General features: G+C 44.0%; 1 protein-coding gene across 5 annotated transcripts in view; it reads left to right on the top strand.

The window, feature by feature from the left end:
* Positions 1–11,283, top strand: part of GDPD2 (glycerophosphodiester phosphodiesterase domain containing 2) — a 102,824-nt gene extending 91,541 nt beyond the window's left edge. For all 5 annotated transcript variants that reach the window (XM_073556130.1, XM_073556131.1, XM_073556129.1 and 2 more), the window contains 10 exons: positions 3,368–3,461; positions 4,499–4,644; positions 4,728–4,810; positions 4,893–5,043; positions 5,145–5,366; positions 5,502–5,653; positions 5,828–5,975; positions 7,581–7,663; positions 8,378–8,406; positions 10,964–11,283. In XM_073556130.1, the coding sequence (XP_073412231.1) occupies positions 3,368–3,461; positions 4,499–4,644; positions 4,728–4,810; positions 4,893–5,043; positions 5,145–5,366; positions 5,502–5,653; positions 5,828–5,975; positions 7,581–7,663; positions 8,378–8,406; positions 10,964–11,010 (1,155 nt within the window). In that variant the 3' untranslated portion in view covers positions 11,011–11,283. The remainder of the gene's footprint in view (positions 1–3,367; positions 3,462–4,498; positions 4,645–4,727; positions 4,811–4,892; positions 5,044–5,144; positions 5,367–5,501; positions 5,654–5,827; positions 5,976–7,580; positions 7,664–8,377; positions 8,407–10,963) is intronic.
* Positions 11,284–22,419: the final 11,136 nt, after the last annotated feature.

A 22,419-nucleotide genomic window follows, 5' to 3' on the forward strand; every position in this document is an offset into this window, starting at 1 on the left:
TATATATATGTGTGTATATATATATATATAATTAGTACAGACCAAAAGTTTGGACACACCTTCTCATTCAATGAGTTTTCTTTATTTTCATGAATTAACACATGTGGAATTATAGAATTAACAAAAAAGTGTGAAACAATGGAAAATATGTCTTATATTCTAGGTTCTTCAAAGTAGCCACCTTTTGCTTTGATTTCTGCTGTGCACACTCTTGGCATTCTCTTGATGAGCTTCAAGAGGTAGTCACCGAAAATGGTTTTCACTTCACAGGTGTGCCCTGTCAGGATTAATAAGTGGGATTTCTTGCCTTATAAATGGGGTTGGGATCATCAGTTGTGTTGTGCAGAAGTCTGATGGATACACAGCTGATCGCCCTACTGAATAGACTGTTAGAATTTGTATTATGGCAAGAAAAATGCAGCTAAGTAGAGAAAAACGAGTGGCCATCATTACTTTAAGAAATGAAGGTCAGTCATTTTGAAAAATTGGGAATACTTTGAAAGTGTCCCCAAGTGCAGTGGCAAAAACCATCAACCGCTACAAAGAAACTGGCTCACATGAGGACCGCCCCAGGAAAGGAAGACCAAGAGTCACCTCTGCTGTGGAGGATAAGTTCATCCGAGTCACCAGCCTCAGAAATCGCAGGTTAACAGCAGCTCAGATTAGAGACCAGGTCAATGCCTCACAGAGTTCTAGCAGCAGACACATCTCTACAACAACCGTTAAGAGGAGACTTTGTGCAGCAGGCCTTCATTGTAAAATAGCTGCTAGGAAACCACTGCTAAGGACAGGCAACAAGCAGAAGAGACTTGTTTGAGCTAAAGAACACATGTAATGGACATTAGACCAGTGGAAATCTGTGCTTTGGTCTGATGAGTCCAAATTTGAGATCTTTGGTTCCAACCACCATGTCTGTGCGACGCAGAAAAGGTGAACGGATGGACTCTACATGCCTGGTTCCCACCGTGAAGCATGGAGGAGGGGGTGTGGGAGTGCTTTGCTGGTGACACTGTTGGGGATTTATTCAAAATTGAATGCATACTGACCAGCATGGCTACCACAGCATCTTGCAGTGGCATGCTATTCCATCCGGTTTGGTTTAGTTGGACCATCATTTATTTTTCAACAGGACAGAGACCCCAAACACACCTCCAGGCTGTGTAAGGGCTATTTGACCAAGAAGGAGAGTGATGGGGTGCTACGCCAGATGACCTAGCCTCCACAGTCACCAGACCTGAACCCAATTGAGATGGTTTGGGGTGAGCTGGACCGCAGAGTAAAGGCAAAAGGGCCAACAAGTGCTAAGCATCTCTGGGAACTCCTTCAAAACTGTTGAAAGACCATTTCCGGTGACTACTTCTTGAAGCTCATCAAGAGAATGCCAAGAGTGTGCAAAGCAGTAATCCAAGCAAAAGGTGGCTACTTTGAAGAATCTAGAATATAAGACATATTTTCAGTTATTTCACACTTTTTGTTAATTCTATATTTCCACATGTGTTAATTCATAGTTTTGATGCCTTCAGAGTGAATCTACAATTTTCATAATCATGAAAATAAAGAAAACTCTTTGAATGAGAAGCTGTGTCCAAACTTTTGGTCTGTACTGTGGTGTGTATATGTATACTGTATTTTTCGCTTTATAAGACGCACTTTTGTTCCCCCAAATTTTGGGGGAAAGTGGGGAGTGCGTCTTATAAAGCGAATCTGTGTGCTGCTGTTCTATAGAGTGGGGGGGGGCGGCTCTGGCGTGGAGTCAGGGGGCTGGGGTGGGCTGGATGGGGGCTGCAGAGACAGCGGGAGTTCCTGTGCTCCCGCTCCTTAGCCTCATGTAATATTCACTGCACCCACTGTCCATCACCTCAGTGCTGAAACAGCGCGGAGTTGGTAGACAGGGGAGCGGTGCATATTACATGTGCCTGCACTCCCCCCCCCCCCCCCCCCCAGTCACTATGGACACCTACTGATGATCACTCCGGCTCCCAGCTCTCCCGTGGCTTACCTGTGTCTGTGCTGAGTCTGCTGTCATCCTCCTCCTGCAGGGCGAGCGGCAGCAGCAGCTCATTCAGGCAGCTCATCACTTCAGGACTTTGCATGATGTGACCATTAGGACCTGCGGTCACTTGACTCCCAGTGTGCACTGTGAGTCACATGACCGCAGCTGAGCAGCTCCTATTGGTCACATCATGGAAGGTCCTGTAGCAACAATGAGCTGCCTGAATTAGCAGCAGCTGCGTGCGCCCTGCAGGAGGAGGATGACAGCAGACTCAGCACAGACACAGGTAAGCCATGGGAGAGCTGGGAGCAGGAGCGATCATCAGTAGGTGAGTTAACTGTTTATTATTTTAGCATGTGCTTGCCAGCAGGGGGGGGAGATATAGGGACGGGGGCCATGTGTGACAGCAGGGGGGAAATATTGGGACGGGGGCCATGTGCGACAGCAGGGGGAAATATAGGGATGAGGGGGACAATGTGTACCAGCAGGGGGGAAATATTTGAACGAGTGGCCATGTGTGCCAGCAGTGGGGAATATAGGGATGGGGGGCAATGTGTGCCAGCAGGGGGGAATATATGGAGGGGGGGCAATGTGTGCCAGCAGGGGGGAATTTATGGAGCCCCCCTCCATATATTCAACCCTGCTGGCACACATTGTCCCCCCCTCCATATATTCCTTCCTGCTGGCACAATGTGTGCCAGCAGGGGGGATTATAGGACCGGGGGGACAATGTGTGCCAACAGGGGGGGAATATCTGGAGGGGGGGACAATGTGTGCCAGCAGGGGGATTATAGGACTGGAGGGACAATGTGTGCCTGCAGGGGGGAACATAGGGACGGAGGGCCATGTGAATGCCAGCAGGGGAAATATAGGGATGGGGGGCGTGTGCACCAGCAGGGAGGCATATAGCGAGGGGGGCCATGTGAGTGCCAGCAGGGGGGCATATAGTGACCGGGGGGGCCATATCCAGGATAGGATGGGGGGGCTATGTGCCAGCATAAGGGGGCAATGTGCCAGGATGGGGGTTATATAAATACCAGGATGAGGGACATATACGGTATGTGATTTGAAAGATGGACACTGGCATTATAAGACACACCTCCATTTAACATAAAAAACATTTTTTTTTCTCTTTTTCTTCACCAAATTTGGGGGTGCGTCTTATAATCAGGTGCGTCTTATAAAGCGAAAAATACTATGTGTGTGTGTGTGTGTGTGTGTATATATATATATATATATATATATATATATATATATATATATATATATATAAAATATAGAATCATGCTTGTCTTCTTTTGCATATCACCTGTGTATGAGAAACTCTATTTGTTTGTGTAAAAACATTTACCGTTTACTCTCCTTTTATTTTAGGCAACTAGTCCTTTCCTGCACATTGGTGCTGTGATTGGCGTGTCTGCTCTGGCCTGGGTGCTTGCTAGATATTTTTGGGAAACAAAAAATAAAGGTAATTATTTTTGCTTTCATTCACAATTCCATATTGTATCTGAATGTTGAAGTTTTGGGGACTGCAGGAAAATTAGAGATAAAAAATTCATAATCTACTATTTTTTTTTATAGGTACCGTATATACTCGAGTATTAAGTCGACCCGAGTATAAGCCGACCCCCCCTAATTTTGCCACAAAAAACTGGGAAAACTTATTGACTCGAGTATAAGCCTAGGGTGGGAAATGCTCCATAGATTATTCCCCTATATGGTGTCCCCAGAAGAAGCTCCATAGATTGTTCCCCCATATGCTGCCCCCATATGCTGACCCCAGAAGAAGCTCCAGATTATTCCCCCCATATGCTGACCCCAGAAGAAGCTCCATAGATTATTCCCCCATATGCTGCCCCCATGCTGCTGCTGCTGCATGTAAAAATAAAAATGACATACCTCTCCGTCGCTGGGTGTCAGGTGCCAGTGTCACTGCTGGCACCTGAGATGTTCACGTGTCCTGCGTCCATGGCTGCTCACCGCTATCTGCCACGTCATCAGTGACGTTCAGACTGCAGGGGGCGCGACGCGCACTAACCACGTCACCGCGCCCTCTGCTGTCTGAAGTCACTGACCGATGACAGACAGCAGCAAGCAGCCATGGACGCAGGACAGGTGAGTATCGCTATACTTACCCGTCCTGACGCTGTGTCTTGAGCCCCCAGCTTCTCCCCGTGCTCTCTCTTCCTGCCTTCAGCGGTCATGTGGTACCGCTCATTAAAACTCATGAATATGTGCATATTCATGAGTTTTAATGAGCGGCACCACGTGACCGCTGAAGGCAGGAAGAGAGAGCACGGGGAGAAGCTGGGGGCTCAAGACACAGCGTCAGGACGGGTAAGTATGACCTGACACCCCCTCCCCCTCCGACCCCCTTTGTATATGACTCGAATATAAGACGAGAGGGGGACTTTCAGCCCAATTTTTTGGGCTGAAAATCTCGGCTTATATTCGAGTATATACGGTATTTATATTTGTTCATTGATAATCTATTTATCCTTGCAGTGTTGAAGTGTCTACTTCTATTCGTATACTTCTGCCTCATTTGTGCTGTGTTTGTGAGTCCTCTCTTCATTTCTTCACCCTGCATCATGAAGGCATCAGAACTTCCATTAAAACCACACCTCATAGGTCATCGTGGGGCACCAATGGTACGTTATATGGGGTGATTAGTACAAGATTGGCATCAGTTGTCACTGCTGTCCTAGAGCAATCTCTGGGTTTTCTTTTTCAGTTGGCTCCAGAAAACACATTGATGTCATTTGACAAGATGATGAATTCTGGAGTAAAGGTCTTTGAGACTGATGTCATGGTCAGGTAGGCAAATTTTTTTTTTTTTGCCACTACCAGCCACCGATACTACAAATTCCAATACTCTTTGCTCTCTCCAACCGTTCAGCTCGGATGGGGTCCCCTTTTTAATGCATGATGAAACTCTACTGAGGACAACTAATGTGAATCAAGTTTTTCCATTACGTTCACATCAGAATTGCTCAAATTTCACCTGGTCTGAACTCCAGACATTAAATGCTGGTGGATGGTTTTTGCAGGTAATACATTTTTACTTCTAAAATTAACCTTTGCCAAGGTCCTGTTGATGGTTTTTCTTTGTTTGTCCTATATTGTTTTTGTCTTACTGTTGCTTTTTTAGAGAAACCCTTTTGGAGCAGATGGTTCACTGACAGATATTGACTGTCAAGAGGTTCAGCAGCAGAAAATTCCTTCTCTGGAGGAAGCATTGATGGCATGCAAGGATCATAACATCTCTATAATATTTGACCTGCGTCGGCCACCTGCCGGACACCCGTATTGCGAGAGCTTTGTGAATGTCACCCTTGATACAATTTTGAACGTTTCTATACCCCAGGATCTGGTAAGGCTTCTGTACTGTGCTGGAAAGTAGAGCTGTAATGGATTGCTATTAATTACATCTTTTTGAGTCCGTGATCACCATTTTACCAGCGATGATTAAAGTCCTTATAAAATGATTGTCTCTTGCGCTCTTCAGATATTCTGGCTTCCAGATGATGAGCGGGAGGAAGTTTTGAGGACTGCTCCAGGTTTCAAACAGATTTATGGTAGAAAGAGGGAAAAAAACGACACTGATGCTTTTGATGCTGTGAATCTATCATATACAAATATAAGTGTGAGTGACATCAGGTAAGAAGCACTAATGCTGAAGTAAAATGTGTAGTATTGTTGTTGCCGCGATGCTCGCACAATGCGGTGTTCAGTGAATTAGATACATTTTCCCGTATATTGTTCAGTCTGTTTAAATAATTTGCTGATACTAACATATAAATGTAAGCTCTCTTTTCTTCTCATCTTATCCAGGTCATATCGTCAAGATAATATTTCTGTGAATCTGTTTGTGGTTAATAAACCCTGGTTATTTTCCTATGCATGGTGTGCTGGAGCCACCTCTGTCACCACTAACGCATGCCATCTTCTCAAGGATCTGAAACAACCGATATGGCTCATGGTTAGTGAATTTAATGTTAGCACAACCTTATGAGGTTTTAACATATCCATCTTCTCATCTATCTTTTTATTAGCACCAGATGTTGATTCACACAAAACTTAAGCTGGCCATTCATGTTTAATAGTGGTCAGCCAAACGATTACACGACTGATGGCTATCCCCCTCCGGCTCCCCCATACACAGGCTATGCTCAGCGCGATCAAGTGCTCATGTGTTCTCTGTGAGATAGCCACCGCCGGACTCATCTGACAACATCTCCTCTACCCGACCAGCAGTTGAAGTTTCTACGGCCTGATCTTTCTCTCTCATCTTTTGTGAGAGAGTTGGTGGGACCCCATACACATTACACAGTCAATGCAGAAATTGGTGGGATGGTTCAACATATTTATAATACAAAGCTCCATGATCGGTTACATAGTCTCCAAAAAACAAATAAGCTCATGCTGCCCCTCTATACTTGCTTCCCTAGATGGGGTTCTTTATTAAAAGTATGGCCCTGCTTGACTTTGAAGGCCTAAAAAAACCTCCAGATAATGACCATATTTTACCAGCACATAGTGACCAAATATTACAACCATACTGATCATTGGTAAAATCTGCTATACCAAGACCAATATTACTAGCATTACTGCTATATAAGCAACAAATACCCCTTACTTCTACTGATCACTAACAACAAGCAATACTACCACCATACAGTGATCATATAAAGGTAGATATCAATTGTACACAGGCGCTTTGTAGACTGTGTTTTATACACTACAGATACTGTATCCAGTAATTCACAAATACATTTTTCTCTGATTGCAGTCATTCTGTTTCCATTTCATGGCTTTTCAACCTTGACCATCGTGGTGACTTGTTCCATCAATGACTCGTCTATTTATTTTACTGTTTTATATTGCACCATCATATTCCTCAGCGCTTTACAGACATTATCATTACTGTCCTCATCCGGGCTCACAATCTGCATTCCCTATCAGTATGTCTTTGGAGTGTGGGAGGAAACCGGAGAACCCGGAGGAAACCCACGCAAACACGGGGAGAACATACATGCTGCTTGTATAGAGTCGGCTCAGGAGCTGAGCCTGTTCCTTACATAGCAGGCACCTGCTTTTAACAGCAGTAATTAGTTCTGTGCTTATTAATTTTAGTTCCATCGTCAATATAGAGATTCAATCCTGGGGATCCTGTGCCAATGGCTTGTCATGGCAGTCCAGGTACTGCCAAGTTAGTTTCATTATATTACAACTCTCTGTACTGTAATTGCAATCCAAGCTGCCTCCGTAGTATAATAAAATATGGAACAGCTAAATGAAAAGGGGCCAGCAAGGAAAGTTACACTATTTGGGGCTATCTGCATGCCCTGTCCATGCACGCTGCTCAAAACTGCATTGTTAGACTGTGGAATTTTGCAGTAATACTGTGTTAGGTTTTAGAAGTTCAGAAAAAAAAAAGAAAGATTTGGCGTGCTTAGTTCACCACAATGTCTTGCGTACCTTGCACTACATTGAGATTTGTCTCACAAGGGGATGAGACAATATTTTGACCACATTTCTGACCAACCGTAAACCAACTAAGAGGTGCATTGTCTTCTCTCTCTAGGATCCTGACAACTATTTAATCATCTGGATTGTAGCAGATGTTGTAGCATTTATTCACATAATTTGGGCATTTCTTGTGCTTAGGTAAGTAGGGTGAAAAGTACAACATATTGGTATTCCTGTCATACTTTTAAAGGTCTAACGCTAGGAAGAAGTTATTGATGATGGCCTAAGTTGGTTATGGGTTACTATCTCATATATCCTTATATCTAGAGAGTTCATTAAAACTAAAAGGAGTACCATGCGTTTCGGATGGCTACTCCCAGAGAACAGTCCGCAGCGGTTTCTCCCCACCCCATTAAACTGACTGACCTTTCTATATATACACATGGGCAGAGACCTGCCATTCCAATGGAGGAGCGAGGCTAGCCATTCCAACACATGATCCCCAGCTGGCTGTAAAGAGCAGGTTTTTTTTTCTGAAGAGCCGCAGCTCAGATGGTTTATACTGCCTATTTTCCCGGCACTATGAGTCTGTCTGTCAGTCAGGTTCACTTTAATGCTGTATAATATGATTACGGTTTCTGGTTATTAAATTGTCCGTATTGTAAAGGTGATAATGGAAGTTATGGTATTGGTCAGGGATATGTACTAAGAATTTATTTTATTCCTCTGTAATGGCTCAAATTATATTAAATGCTATCCCCTAGAGGAAGCTGCCTGCATATGAAATTACATACACATTTACTGACACGGACAGGTCAGGCAGGCTGACCACTCCTCTGTGCTCAGGTTGTAGATCTGGTGGATTTTGATCTAAACACTTTTTTTTTTTTTTTTTTTCTTTTGTTCATCTAGAGCATGTTTCCGAAAAAAAGAAGACGAAGGTATGATACATTCTATAAATGGCAACAATCACTGATTTAGCAATGCTAGCCTCCTAACCCATACCACAGTCTCACTTAATGTATACACAATAGCTCTGGGCCTTAGGCCGCTTTCACACTTCAGTTGTTTGACATCAGTCAAAATCCGTCGTTTTTATAAAAAAGCGGATCCGACATTTTTTTGGCGGATCCGCCTTTTTTCCCCATAGACTTGCATTAGCGGCGGATTATGACTGATGGTCGTCTGTTGCATCCGTTTTTTGACGGATCTGTTTGAATTTTAGCGTCCGTCGTCTTGAGTAGACGGACAAAGGAACGTTTTTTTTCAGTGGTGGAACCGCTATTTTTAAATGCGCATGCCCAGTAGATCTTTCGTCTCATGCATCTCTTTCTTTCTTTCTTTCTTTCTCTCTCTCTCTCTCTCTCTCTCTCTGTCTCTCTCTCTCTTTCCAGACCTCTGTTCCTTTCAATTTCATGCACTTAGCGGCTGAAGCGGATCCGTCCAAGAAACGAATCCAGTGCATCCCTTTGTTGCAAAGCGGAAACGGATCCGTTTTTCACACTTTGGCGGTTTGCAACTGACGTCAAACAACTGAAGTGTGAAACAGGCCTTAACCTCTTGTCAATGTAAATGTACGGCTCAGAGTTAAAGCTCCTGCAGTCTCGCAGGAGCAGGCTGAGTTTCCAGCTGTTAGACCCGGCTGCAGACCTCATGAGAAATGATAAACGGTTTAACACTGATTCTGTCTTTTATCTGTGAGCACTCTGAAGCATGAACATTGCCGATCCTGTAGGACCTGACAATTATTTGATTGCCAGGTCTCTGCATAGTAAAGCAGAGCTGCTGGATCCTTACAGACCCAATCAACTCTGCCAGTGACTTTTGCCACAGTTACAGAGGTAAAAAGTTCCCTTAGGCCTGTTTCACACTTCAGTTTTTTGTGTCAGTTAAAATCCGCCAAAAAGGCGGAAATTGAATCCGTTCCTAACTGATGTGAACGGATGGCACCGGATCCGTTTTTTTGATGGATCCGCCGAATGAAGAATTTTAAAGGAACCGCTACCCGAGAGAGAATGAATTTCTTCTGTCCCTCCGGGCATGCGCACTATGAAAATGCGGATCCTTCAGCACAAAAAACGTTACATGGTCCGTCCAGGCATCTCGGCGAACGCAAAAAAATTGACGTATCCGCAAAAAAACGGATCCAACGGATGGCCATCCGTCAAGATCCGCCGGTAATGCAAATCAATGGGGGAAAAAACGGATCCGCCAAAAAAAATGGCGGATCCGTTTTTTTGCAAAAACGGCGGATTTTGACTGATGGTCAAAAACGGAAGTGTGAAACAGGCCTAAGTTACAGTGAAAAAATGTAGTAATAAATGTTCCTCATAGATCTTTTATGCATTAAGGGACAAGTAAAATAAACCTCTCCATCCACTCTCTCTCCCCTCTCTCTCCAATCTCACCCTCTACCTGCCCTCTGTGTCTCCGTCCTTTGTCTGTCCTCCCCCACCCCTAACTTTCTCACACCTATCTTTCTCGCCCCTACCCCACTATCTCTCTCGCCCACACCCCCACTATCTCTCTCGCCCACACCCCCAGTATCTAGCCCCTACCCTTAATCTCTCTTATTTTCCATATTAACAATAGACTGTAATAACCTGGAGAAATCATTAAATGGGTTCTTTGGTGTGAAATGTGATCAGTAAAAATATAAACATACAAGATCTTGAAACAATAGATTGGAATTGTTGAGTGTATGGTGCTTAATAGAATGATAATAACCAGGCCCATACTAGAGCCTTTATTGTGCCTCCCCACTAGTTTACCGTATATAGTATCTGCTGGAAATTATCATGCTATTTTCACCTCACTGACTACCCAAAGTCAGAGGCTTTAAATGGAGTAGTGGTCAAGCATGCACATGACTACTCTATTCTAACTCTACAAGACTGACTGATGTTTCCATTAGCTCCATAGACAATACATGGAGTGGCAAGGTGCTAGCTTGATCACCATGCTATCCACACTCCTCATGAAATTTGAGCAGAACGGAGGTACTGGGGTCTCGTAACACCCACTCTATTGCTCATAGATTTTAGAATTTATAAGCTTAAATATTCTAATGATTTAAAAGGAACCTACCCGCTGATATATGGTGCCCGAACCACAGGCAGCATGTGTCCGACACTGACTGTATGAACTCTGCAGCATTTCAGAGTCAAATATACCTGGCTATGTTTTTGAGAAAAACATGCCTTAGAAGCCCCCGGGAACCAAACGCATAAAGAGAGACCTGCCAATCCAGAGCAGCGGGTGGGGAGAAGCCACCAAGAACTTTGCTTTCAGTGGCTTTGAAAGTATATTTTTCTCTGAAATGCTGCAGCTTTTTGGATCGGGCAGCATGTTTCTGTTTCCGGTTCCCTTTTAAAATGGGTTGATACATGATCAAGGGCAGGAGGACTTATTCTGTATATGACATGCAGTGTGTAGCCATTATTTTGTTTGGACAGAACTAGTGCCGAACTTAACACCATATACCTTTCTACTTGTCAGAGTCTGAAACCGTATTACTGATGAAGATTGAGAGTTTGGTCGCGTAGCCACACTGGACGTCTAATTCATAGAAAATACAATTCACTGTGTCCTCCATATCATCTCAGGCTGGAGACTGGAGCATGAGGAGGCTGAACTGGACTAATTCATGCTGTCTGCACTGCCTAATGTCTGACAAGTCTTAGCTACTGAGTCATCGGAAGCCCTTAAGATTGCTGCATACAAAAGTGCTACGTGAACTTTTGACCCACTTGGGTCACTTTCGGATGTTTATATTCTGTATATTTCCATTAGTTTGGTGATAAAATTATAAGGATTTTTTTTTTCAACTTATGCGATATTGAACAGGGTAACATTATTTTTAAGAAATGTTTCCATTTTCAACATTCCAGAATACTGATTGTATAGTTTCTTAAAAGTTGTTGGGAAAATCCCCTTAAACTAATCCCCTATCCCTTAACTGATTAGAATGATGGCTCCATTTGCTGTCTCTCGGAGTTGTGGTTGCACACCCCAGTAGTAGTGATGAGCGAGTAGCATTGTTGCTCTGGTGACCTCCGAGTATTTTGGCGTGCTCGGAGATTTAGTTTTTATCGTCTCAGCTGCATGATTTGCGACTTGTAGACAGGCTGAAAACATGTGGGAATTCCCTAACAAACAGGCATTCCACACATGTATTCAGCCTATCCAGCAGCCGCAAATCATGCAGCTGAGACGATGAAAACTAAATCTCCGAGCACGCCAAAATACTCGGAGGACACCTGAGCATGGTCGGGAAAACCCGAACAACGAGTATACTCTCTCATCACTACCCAGTAGTGAAACTTGAAGTTTGTGAGCCCCAATGCATAGCATTCAATGGGGCCCCCTATTATAACAGATCTTGATTAGTAATGGGCTTTTCATGTGGATCATAGGGACTTTTGGGGTCTCCTAGGTTCCATGGCCCGGGTGTGATTGCAATCTTCACATTTTATAGTTATGCCCCTGCGCCCACCCACATTACCGCTTTCACGGAAGTGACTGCATACTTAATACTGCACTATTTGCATGGCGGACATGTGGAAAGTTAGTGAATGTTGTTGGTGGGATTACCTTTTTAATGCTGCATAACACTTTCCGTTTCCATACTTGGCACATAACCCCTTTGTGTCGGTGGCATACTGAGAAAAAAATGCTGGAGAAGAAAAACTGGGCCAAATACCATATTGTGGCGCTACTGTGCCACTTGTTTCAACACATAGAGTTCTGTTAATGTCTGAGTTGCACTGGACATAACTTATTCAGCAGCATTTTCCAAGACTTTTCTAAGCTGTCAAGTGTCAGAAAATAACTGCAGGTTTGACGTGATTCTTTTTGGCCAATGGGCATGCACTGAGTTAATGAATCTGGCACATTCTGTATGAGCTGAGATACTGGCACACCGCTGGCGCAGTGCCCTCATATTTATAAATCTCTACAGTCTTTTTTCCATGTGTATGTGTGTGGTAGGCTGGTGTATAAAATGTACTACATTTGTAAATAGAAGATATTGTTCTGGTTGTGTGTTCCCACTTTTACAGAATATTTTATAACCATGAATGGCACAAAAAAATATTTTTTTCAGGCTGTACTTTACTTAATAAATACTTGTGGGTTTTGGACTGAGGCTGAATTTTATAGTTAAAAAACTGCCCACAAAATCCTATGTAGGAAAGAAATACCAAAAAATGATCAATAAATTAATGAATATAAACCATAAACATAATATATCGATAATATCGCTTTATTGATACATACAGCAAAATGACACAAAATACCACTCAAAACAAGGAATTTTATTAAAATAAATGAAAATCAGAATGTAAAAGAAACTAAATAATAAAATTGTATGCAGGGGGCAGGGTATGTCAGGCCAGTTGGTACAATGACGAAAAAAAACAATAAAAAAATGTGAAACAATAATAAATGTAATATTTTCCTTTTCTGTTAATTAGGGGTTGGCTGTATAGATAAATTAAATGTGTAAATATAAATCCCAGATGAAAAATAAATGAATAACCAATGAGGCAATAAAATTCATACAGTATTCAATTTTAAATAAACAAAAGTGAAAAGTATCCCAGAATAATGAATTTCAACAATAAAAAAGGGGTATAAATGCACAAAAATCAATAATGTGCAAACAAATCAAATGAAATCTAATATATAAAGCTCAATGTGGGTATGTATGTCCGGGATTGGCACCCGCACCGTCGCAGCTGCAGCCACAAAATTTGGCACAGTCACACGTCTGGACCCCGACAGCGTCATAGGCTATGTTGTGAGGCAAAATTTTAACCCTGCGCATTCCAATTCACCAAACAATCTTGCCCCTATCTACATAATGGGGAAAAAGTGAAAGGAAAAGTGTTGGAGGCAAATTGACAGCTGCCAGATGTGAACAAGGGGGACTTAAAGAATGAGAGCGATGGCGCCAAAGAGTATATACCGTACAGTTGCTAAGGTGGGGCCCTGATATGGGATACTCACCACACACGGGGATATGAACACACACACAAAATGCGCCACACACTACCACGTGCTTCAACACATATACCACCCCCAGCACACATTTCGCCACACATACACAAACCTCGCCACATAAAAGTCGAAACACAAAAGTCACCACTCAAAATTCGCCACGCTGACCAGAGCTGTTTAAAAGATGAAAAATGAGCTGTGATTGGTTGCTATCAGCAACAGTTTTCTTTGTAGACAGTGGTGGTAACTGAGGCCTATTATTCTTATCATTTCTATGGTGTTATTGTCCTTCTGTAAAGCTGGAAATAACACAATTTATTACCGTGCCAACACAGACCACCCTCTGACACAGTCTTCAGGGGGAGCCCAGTATCACACATGATAGGATTAGATACACGGCTCAGCAGTCAGTATCACACAGAATAGGAATAGATACACAGCTCAGCAGTCAGTATCGCACAGGAGAGGATTAGATACATGGCTCAGCAGGCAGTATCACACAGGATAGGAATAGATCTCTTCAGCTAGTTCATTATAAAGTGCCAAGTGCTCATATTAATAGAACTTTATGATTAAGATATAAATTAAAAGGTAAAAAAGTGGACAAAAATAATAAATAAATAGATGCCCAAATGACCACTTTCGCTCTGGAAACGTGCGTTGGAGTGGTGTGTGCAGGGGGAATGGTGCATCACACTGGTTGGTATTTGTGGCTGTTATTTGGGCATCTATTTATTTATTAATTTTGTCCACTTTTTACCTTTTAATTCTTGTCTTAATCATGAAGTTCTAATAATATGAGCACTTGGCGTTTTAATTTATTTATCTATACAGCCAGTCACTAATTAATAGGAAAATATTACATTTACTAGATGGTGGCCCGATTCTATCGCATCGGGTATTCTAGGGTCTCTGTTAAAATAAAAAAAATAGTTATATACTCACCTTCCGACGGCCGCCGGACTCTCTGTCCTCTCCATGCTCCCGGCATCTTCCGGCCCCAGTAATGCTTTGCACGAAACACTGCTGATGACGTCACGCTCACGTGAGAGTGTCGTCATCTCCGGCCCTTCTCGCTAAGCATTACTGGGACGGGAAGATGCCGGGAGCGTGGTGAGAGGTGAGTCCGGGGGCCGTCGGAAGGTGAGTATATAATTTATTTTTTATTTTAACAGACTCTAGAATACCCGATGCGATGGAATCGGGCCACCATCTAGTGTATTATACTCCTGTTACACCCGGAGCTGTTGTCACTTCTGCTGTTACCTAATGTATTGTACTCCAGTTGCAGCCAGAACTGCAGTCACTGTTCTGCTGTTATCTAATGTATTGTACTCCAGTTACTCCCAGAGCTGCAGTTACTGTTCTGCTTTTACCTAATGTATTGTAGTCCAGTTACACCCAGAGTTGCAGTCACCGTTCTGCTCTTACCTAATGTATTATACTCCTGTTACAGCCAGAGCTGCAGTTACTGCTCAGATCTTACCAAATGTATTGTTCTCAAGTTACACCCAGAGCTGCAGTCACTGTTCTGCTCTTACCTAATGTATTGTATGCAAGTTGCACCCAGATCTGCAGTCACTGTTCTGCTGTTACCTAATGTATTGTACTCCAGAATATGTACAGGACTGTGCCTGTGTAATGAGCGACGCAGCAGTGATGCCTTTAACGGCTACAAGCAACTGTCGCTGATTGGTCGCGGCCTAATTGCCGCGACCAATCAGATCAGCAAGGCGGGATTTCCATTACAGACAGAATTAGACAATTATATAGTAGAATATTGTCATTGTACCAATTGGCCTGACATACCCTGCCCCCTGCGTACAATTTTAGGGTGTGTGCACACGTTGCGGATTCTGCTGCAGATCCGCAGCGGATTTGGATCTGCAGCAGTTTCTGCTGCGTTGTACAGTACCATTTTATTCTATGTAAAATGGAAAACACAGTGCAGACGTTGTGGATTTTTCCACGCGGCTTTGCTGCGGATTTAAATCTGCAGCATGTCAATTCTTCGTGTAGATTCCGCAGCGGTTTGGCACCTGCTCCATGACAGGTGTCAAATCGCAGGGGAAAACCGCAGGCTTATCCGCAGTAAATCTGCAGATAAACCGCAGGTCATTGGACCTGCGGATTTTGACAAATCTGCGCGGAAAAATCCACAGCGTGTGCACATACCCTTATTATTTTGTTTCTTTTATATTCTGATTTTAATTTTATTTTAATAAAATTCCTTGTTTTTAGTGGTATTTTGTGTCATTTTGCTGTATGTATCAATAAAGCGATATTATCAATTTATCATATGTTTAATTAATGTTTTTTGTGGAGTATGAATTTTATAGTTGCCTTAAAATATGTTCACTCCAAATCCAAATACGACACAGCTTGAATCCCATGCTGCTCAGAACTAGGACTACTATGAAAACTAAAAACCTCTGCAAAGTTTTCTCCTGCTCCATAAAAGTGCTCCATGGGTAATGCAAACACAGTCTAAAATTGCTTAATATGCTACAAGGAATTTTTGGGGTGGATGGAAACCATGTTTTGTCTTCAGGAAGTGGAAAACCCATGGGTCTAGATAAGCATTGCTCTTGTCAAGAAATATTGTTACCTGTATAAAGAGACTTTGGTCCCCCTTAAGCTTTCTCTAATTGCCTTGAAATAAAAAGATCTGTCTCCAGGTTTTTGCCACCTAATCTGAGAGTATAATAAATTAGTGACAGAGACCTTGACTTCTGCTGCTTGTTGTCATTTTTATAACCTCGTTGCTTTGTCGGCAGGAAATTATCACTAGAGGACTACTAGATCTGCTGCCAGGTAGCCCAACCTTGTCCCCACCACTGACTGGCAGCTTTCTGTGTATATTATGCTTAAGCAGAAAGCTGATAATCAGTGGTGTGGGTAAGGGTCCCGTTACACATAGCGAAGCACCAGCGATCCCGACAACGATACGACCTGGTAAGGATCGCTGGTACGTCGCTACATGGTCTCTAGTAACAGGCAGATCTACTCAACGAAGCAGCAATGATCCAGCGATCCGTATAACGACCTCAGCGGTCGTTGGGACCTTGTCACACAGCAGCTATTCTGACGACTCAGACCTCGATAGTGTTCTGAGTCGCCAACGAGGTCGCTTGTCGTTATGGTGTCAAACACAGCGATGCATGCTGGCCAGCGGGACACCAACGATCAAAAAATGGCCCAGGACATTCGAGCACGATCAGCGATATCGCAGCGGGGGGCCGGTCGCCGCTATGTGTCACACGTAGCAAGATCGATGTTGCGTCCCAAAATCTGTGACGTTTCAGCGATCTCGCTAACGAACTCGCTATGTGTGAAGTACCCCTAAGGCTATACAGAGTTCGGCATTCTGAGAACTGATAAAACGGCAGCAAGTAGCCCAGTAAATAATACATCATTGGAATGAGGGTCTCTGTCTCTACATCATGCTGCTCAGATAAGTAACTAACACCTGATGAAAAATTTCCTTGAAAAGGAAACCTGTCGGTTAATTCATGCTGCTGACAGCATTAATCCAGGGTTACAGAGAAAGTATGCTTTAAACATCTGGTTGGGGAAGATAAGGATAGACAAGACTAGTCCAGTGCCACCCAGCACCTGGCTTCTCCCATCATCACTATAGTTTGTTGATAGAGCTTCCCATGTGTGTACATTGGGAGAGACCTGCCAATCGGCTAGAAAGCTGCTGATAGAAGCAGGCCCTTAGTGGCACTGGACTAGTAAAGTCTCTGACCATGGTCCCTCTGTGGGGAGGACTCCCAGACAGTGAAAGGACAGGTACCCAGGGGACCGCCATCAGGGTTCCTGAGGGAACGATAATGGGAGGACAGAAAAAGGAAAGACTTGACTGAAGTTGTCAGGGAAACGGGGCAGGGCAAGCGTAAAAGGAGCAGGGGGCGCGCTGAAGTGGCAGTTGACAGAGAGCAGGACAACAGACAGGAAGCTGTGTGAGACAGAGGACCGAGGGAGAAGACGGTGTGTTGTGGAGAGACCGACAGGGGCCTGTGAAAGGAAAGCTGTGGACTCACCGACTAGTGACATGTGAGAGACTTGCATCGGCGGCCGCTCCCTGCATACGGTCCCATAAAGCCGCTCCCGCTGCTTCCCACCCTGTTGTGACAAGGCGGCTACCTCAGGCGACCGCTGAGACGACAGACCATTCCTTTACAGCAGTCAGGACACTGCCCCCCTGCCTTCTCCCACAGTTGCGGCCCTGTCATCACCAGCCCCAGGGGGCGCCACCTCGCTACAGGCGGTAGTAGAGGCCCCAGTCCGGTTTCCTAAGGGACCCTGAGCAGAGGTTGGTGAACGGTTATATTTAGAGACTGCGTCATTACCGCGCCCCATCAGCACCGTTTCTTCAGGGCCTGTTGCACCCCACCGGCATCGCTTCTTCAGGGCCTGTTGCGCCCCACCGACACTGTTTCTTCAGGGCCTGTTGCACCCCACCGGCATCGTTTCTTCAGGGCCTGTTATGCCCCACCGGCACCGTTTCTTCAGGGCCTGTTGCGCCCCACCGGCATTGTTTCTTCAGGGCCTGTTGCGCCCCGTCGGCACCGTTTCCTCAGGGCCTGTTGTGCCCCACCGGCATTGTTTCTTCAGGGCCTGTTACGCCCCACCGGTATAGTTTCTTCAGGACCCGACGAGTCCAAACCTTCCCGGAAGATCGAGGCGTCAAGGTAGCCGCATCAACGACCTCTAAGCGGCTGCATCTGCCATCCTGAGCGATGCATGGAAGTTTAAGTGGACTCTAGAAAATAAATGTTATAGTTTGGCCATAGTCTGGCTTCCATCACCCGGACTAGCCGGGTTACTCGCAGTTACACAAAAAGTACCGTTTAGTTCATTGAGTCCCTGCGAGGACAGATTGCTTGTTTCCCGTTTTGTCTGTTCAGTATAGCCCTAGTGGCTTCAATTTATAAAAGTTCATTATACAAGTCATACCCTGTCTCGTGTCTTATCACTGCATCCTGAGAACCTCCTAGGACCCTACACCTCTGCCAGATCTTTAAAGTACATCTATAAACATACCTGACTGCAATCATGCAGCCACGTTCTGATTTTTCCTCTCTGGTCTTGGGCAACATGAATCAACCTTTTAAGCAAAGGTTACGTATAAAAATGTGGAGTACTTGATAGATAAGTCTACAAAAGCTCTTTTGACCTCTAATAAATGCATCCCTAAATGATATGTATCTTGTGAACATGGAAAAAAACGTAAGACCTTCTCTACTGATAATGACAGAACTTCCACTTGGGCGGCTTTGGCTAATATAGTTTTGACTCAACTGTGACTGTAAAAGGACAGCTTTTAACCAATGTTAGGCCCAAATTAAAACATCCCGTGATGCACATACTGTCTACAGTGTAACGTGGCGCAGGGTGGTTGCTGTGGGTGAGGTACTCATCTCTTACGCCCTGGCATGTTACATGAAAATGGAGGTCCTGGCTGTGTGTGGGCTTGTGCTGTGAGGGCAGTACGCCTATGCAGGGCACATGTAAAAGATGTTGCTGGTTGGCCAGAATCAGATGTTTGACAGTTCAATGAGGGAGGCCAAAATGTCTTCACTTTTTCTCAATACTTCACCACAACACAGCTCGACACTACAGTTCAGCTAGCCAGAGTCCTTTACTCATCCCACGGTTCCGCGTTTTCTTTCCATTTAAGAAAGCTATGGTTCCAGTGTGGCCTGTAGTTATCTTCTCTAATATTGACTATCTGGAACTCCGACCTGGCGCACTCTATTTGTCTCATGTACTCAGTCCTGTCTACTCCCATTACATTAAGGAGTTATAAATTCTAGACCTTACTGCTGCGCATCCTCTCCCAGGACCCGTCTCCGGAGAATCACTGTCTCTCGGTCATTTTTTCTTGTTTCTACTCCGGATCACGCAATCCCCTTTGTCCTGTTCTTCTCTCTCTTTTAGGGACACCACTGCACTTCTGATCTAAACTTGACAACCTAATAGGCATAGGAGACTCATGAACAGTCCATGAATATCCCTGTATTTTGCACCATCCACTCTACTCGGACAACTTTCCCTGTCCCTGCTGCCGAAAAACATCTCCACAGCATGATGCGGCCACCACCATGTTTCACTGTGGGGATCGTGTTTTGGGGTGATAAGCTGTGTTGGTTTGGTGCCAGACATAGCATTTACCTTGGTTGCCAAAAAAGTTCAATTTTGGTCTCATCTGACCACAGCATCTTCCTCCATACATTTTGGGAGACTCCCACGGGTCTTTTGGCAAACTCAAGATGACCCTTACAATTTTTGTAATGGTCATCTCTATGGAGTGTATGGCTTATTGTGGTCATAGGAACATAAACGCCAATCTCTGCTTGGGAATTCTGCAGCTCCTTTTGGGTAACCTTTTGGTCTCTGTCCTGCCTCTATGATTAATGCCTGCCTTTCGCATGGGCTGAGAGTTTTGGTGGGCTGCCCTCTCTTGGCAGGTTTGTTGTGGTATCATGTTCTATTCAATTGATTATAATAGATTTGATGGTGCTCCGGGGGATTATCTGAGATTTGGATATTTTTTCTATAACCCATGTGACAACTAGCTTTTCTTTCTCTCAGTGAAACAAGGACTGTAGTATTTCACTGAACATTGTGAGAATCAACAGGAAAAGCAGCTCATTGACAAGTGCCTAAGGCCTGTTTCACACATCAGTTTTTGGCCAGCAGTCACAATCCGTCGTTTTTTTTCTCATAGAGTTGTATTAGTGACGGATGGCTGTCCGTTTCATCCGTCGTTCGAAGGATCCGTTTGAAAATCGTTGTCCGTCGTCTAGAGAAAATTGATATAGGAACGTTTTTTTGTCTATGTTGAAAAATCGGACAGCGACAGATCCAGCGCCATCCGTCGTAGGCGATAATGGACACCTATGGCCGCTGGATCCGTCGCTGTCCTTTTCCGGCAAAGGATTCTGTTTTTTTTACACTGAGCATGCCCAGAATCTTTTCTGTTCCGGGCGTTTAACCTTAATTTAACCCCTACAGCTGCTGTGACTGATCCGTCAAAAAAAGGCTCCGTCGCATTCGTTTTTCACAATCTTCACAGGATCCGTGATGGGCAAACTTTGACGGATTGTGACTGATGGCAAAAAACTGATGTGTGAAATAGGCCTTAATGTGCAAATCGCATGAGTGGTCACATGACGACTACTCAGACCGCTTGAACGAAATTCTTGCCCCATGAGCCGGAAAACCTACATCTACCTCTGTGAAATGATAGGTACGCGTAATAGAGAATTTTTCAGCTTTAGCACATAACTCGTACTTACATTCCTCATAATAATGCAGTCATAAAAAAGCCCTAGCATTGCCATATTTCTGTTATCTCTCCTAGAAATGCATTATTAAATGGAAACCATCTCAATTATACAAATCTCTACACCCTGACATATCTGACCAGTGCCAGCATTGAGAAATTGTGTACGAGTGTACCATATTGACAAGTGAAATATCCAATGCTCCTCATATTCACACGTTTCTAGAAAAAATAGTGGATGAACTGCATAAGGTATAAGATCACCTTTAGTATTTTTCTATGAGGAATGCTAGTATTGCCCAGAGACATGGAGACCTCACAGATCCTCCTTAAAGATGACTAGCTGCAAAAAGATGGGTTTTAGTTTCTCACCATGACACAGATTTTTATGGTGGAATTTAAAAATTATATGGTTTAGGGCAGGGGTCTCAAACTCGGCAGAGTAAATGGGCCGCACATAAAAATAAAATTAAGCTGGCGGGCCGCATTCCTTTCAAACTTAATACAGTACAAAATTATTGTTAAACAATTGTTTATTTGAACTACTATAGCAATTCTATATTACTGTACTATAATACTGCTAGGTTTAAACTTAACGGAAATTTGCAGGTTTACTCCACATGCTTATTTTAACAATCCAGTTTTCCAGTTCAAATGTCGCAAAATTCAGTCTGGCTGCTCAGTTGGCAGCGTTTGCCAGATACGAGAATGTCAAGATTAGGATTGAAACTATGAGCGTTGGTCAATCGCAATGTTGCTCGAAGATGTTTATCTGTAAGTCTTGACCGTATTGAATCAGGAGCCCCATGTAATGCTTCATACAGTTCATGATGGCCTCATAAGATGCTCCATACAAAATACACCCCATATAATGCTGCACAAAGGTTAATAATGGCCCCATAAGATGCTCCATAGAATAATATGCCCCATATGCTGCTCCATAAAGGTTATGGTTCCATAAAATGCTCCATAGATTATGCCCCATAAGATGCTCCATAGATTATGTCCCATATGCTACCCCATAAGATGCTCCATAGATTATGCCCCCATAAGATACTCCATAGAATATGCCCCATATGCTGCTCCATAGATTATGCCCAATAAGATGCTCCATAGATTATACCCCATATCCTGCCCCATAATATGCTCCAAAGATTAGGCCCCATATGCTGCCGCTGCTGCTGCAATTAAAAAAAATGACATACTCGCCTCTCATCACTGGGAGCCAGGTGCTGGTCTCCTGAGCAGGCGGGGACACCAGTTCGCTATGGGGGCCAGGTGCTGGTGTCGCCGCTGGCTCAGGGCCTGGGCACCTCAGATATTTACCTGTCCCCGGTCCACCGCTGCCACTCTGTCTCCCGGGTCCTCTGTCAGTGACTGTTCAGGCAGAGGGCGTGGCATGCACTACGTCACTGCACCCTCTGACTTGAACATCACAGCCAGATGACGCGGAGGACTGAGCGGTGCGCAGCGGTTGACCGGGGACAGGTGAATATTGCATATACTTACCCCCACCATTTGACTTTTTGAATACAAAAATGGCTTGAATTAAGAGTGGATGCCTAAGCAGTGTAAATCTTACACAAGTGACCCCATTTTGGAAACCACATCCCTCAAGGAAAATATCTAGATGTGTGGTGAGCACCGTAAACATGCAGGT

Source organism: Dendrobates tinctorius, unplaced genomic scaffold, assembly GCF_039654945.1.
Source record: "Dendrobates tinctorius isolate UK_male_01 unplaced genomic scaffold, ASM3965494v1 ptg000231l, whole genome shotgun sequence".
Lineage (NCBI taxonomy): Eukaryota > Metazoa > Chordata > Amphibia > Anura > Dendrobatidae > Dendrobates > Dendrobates tinctorius.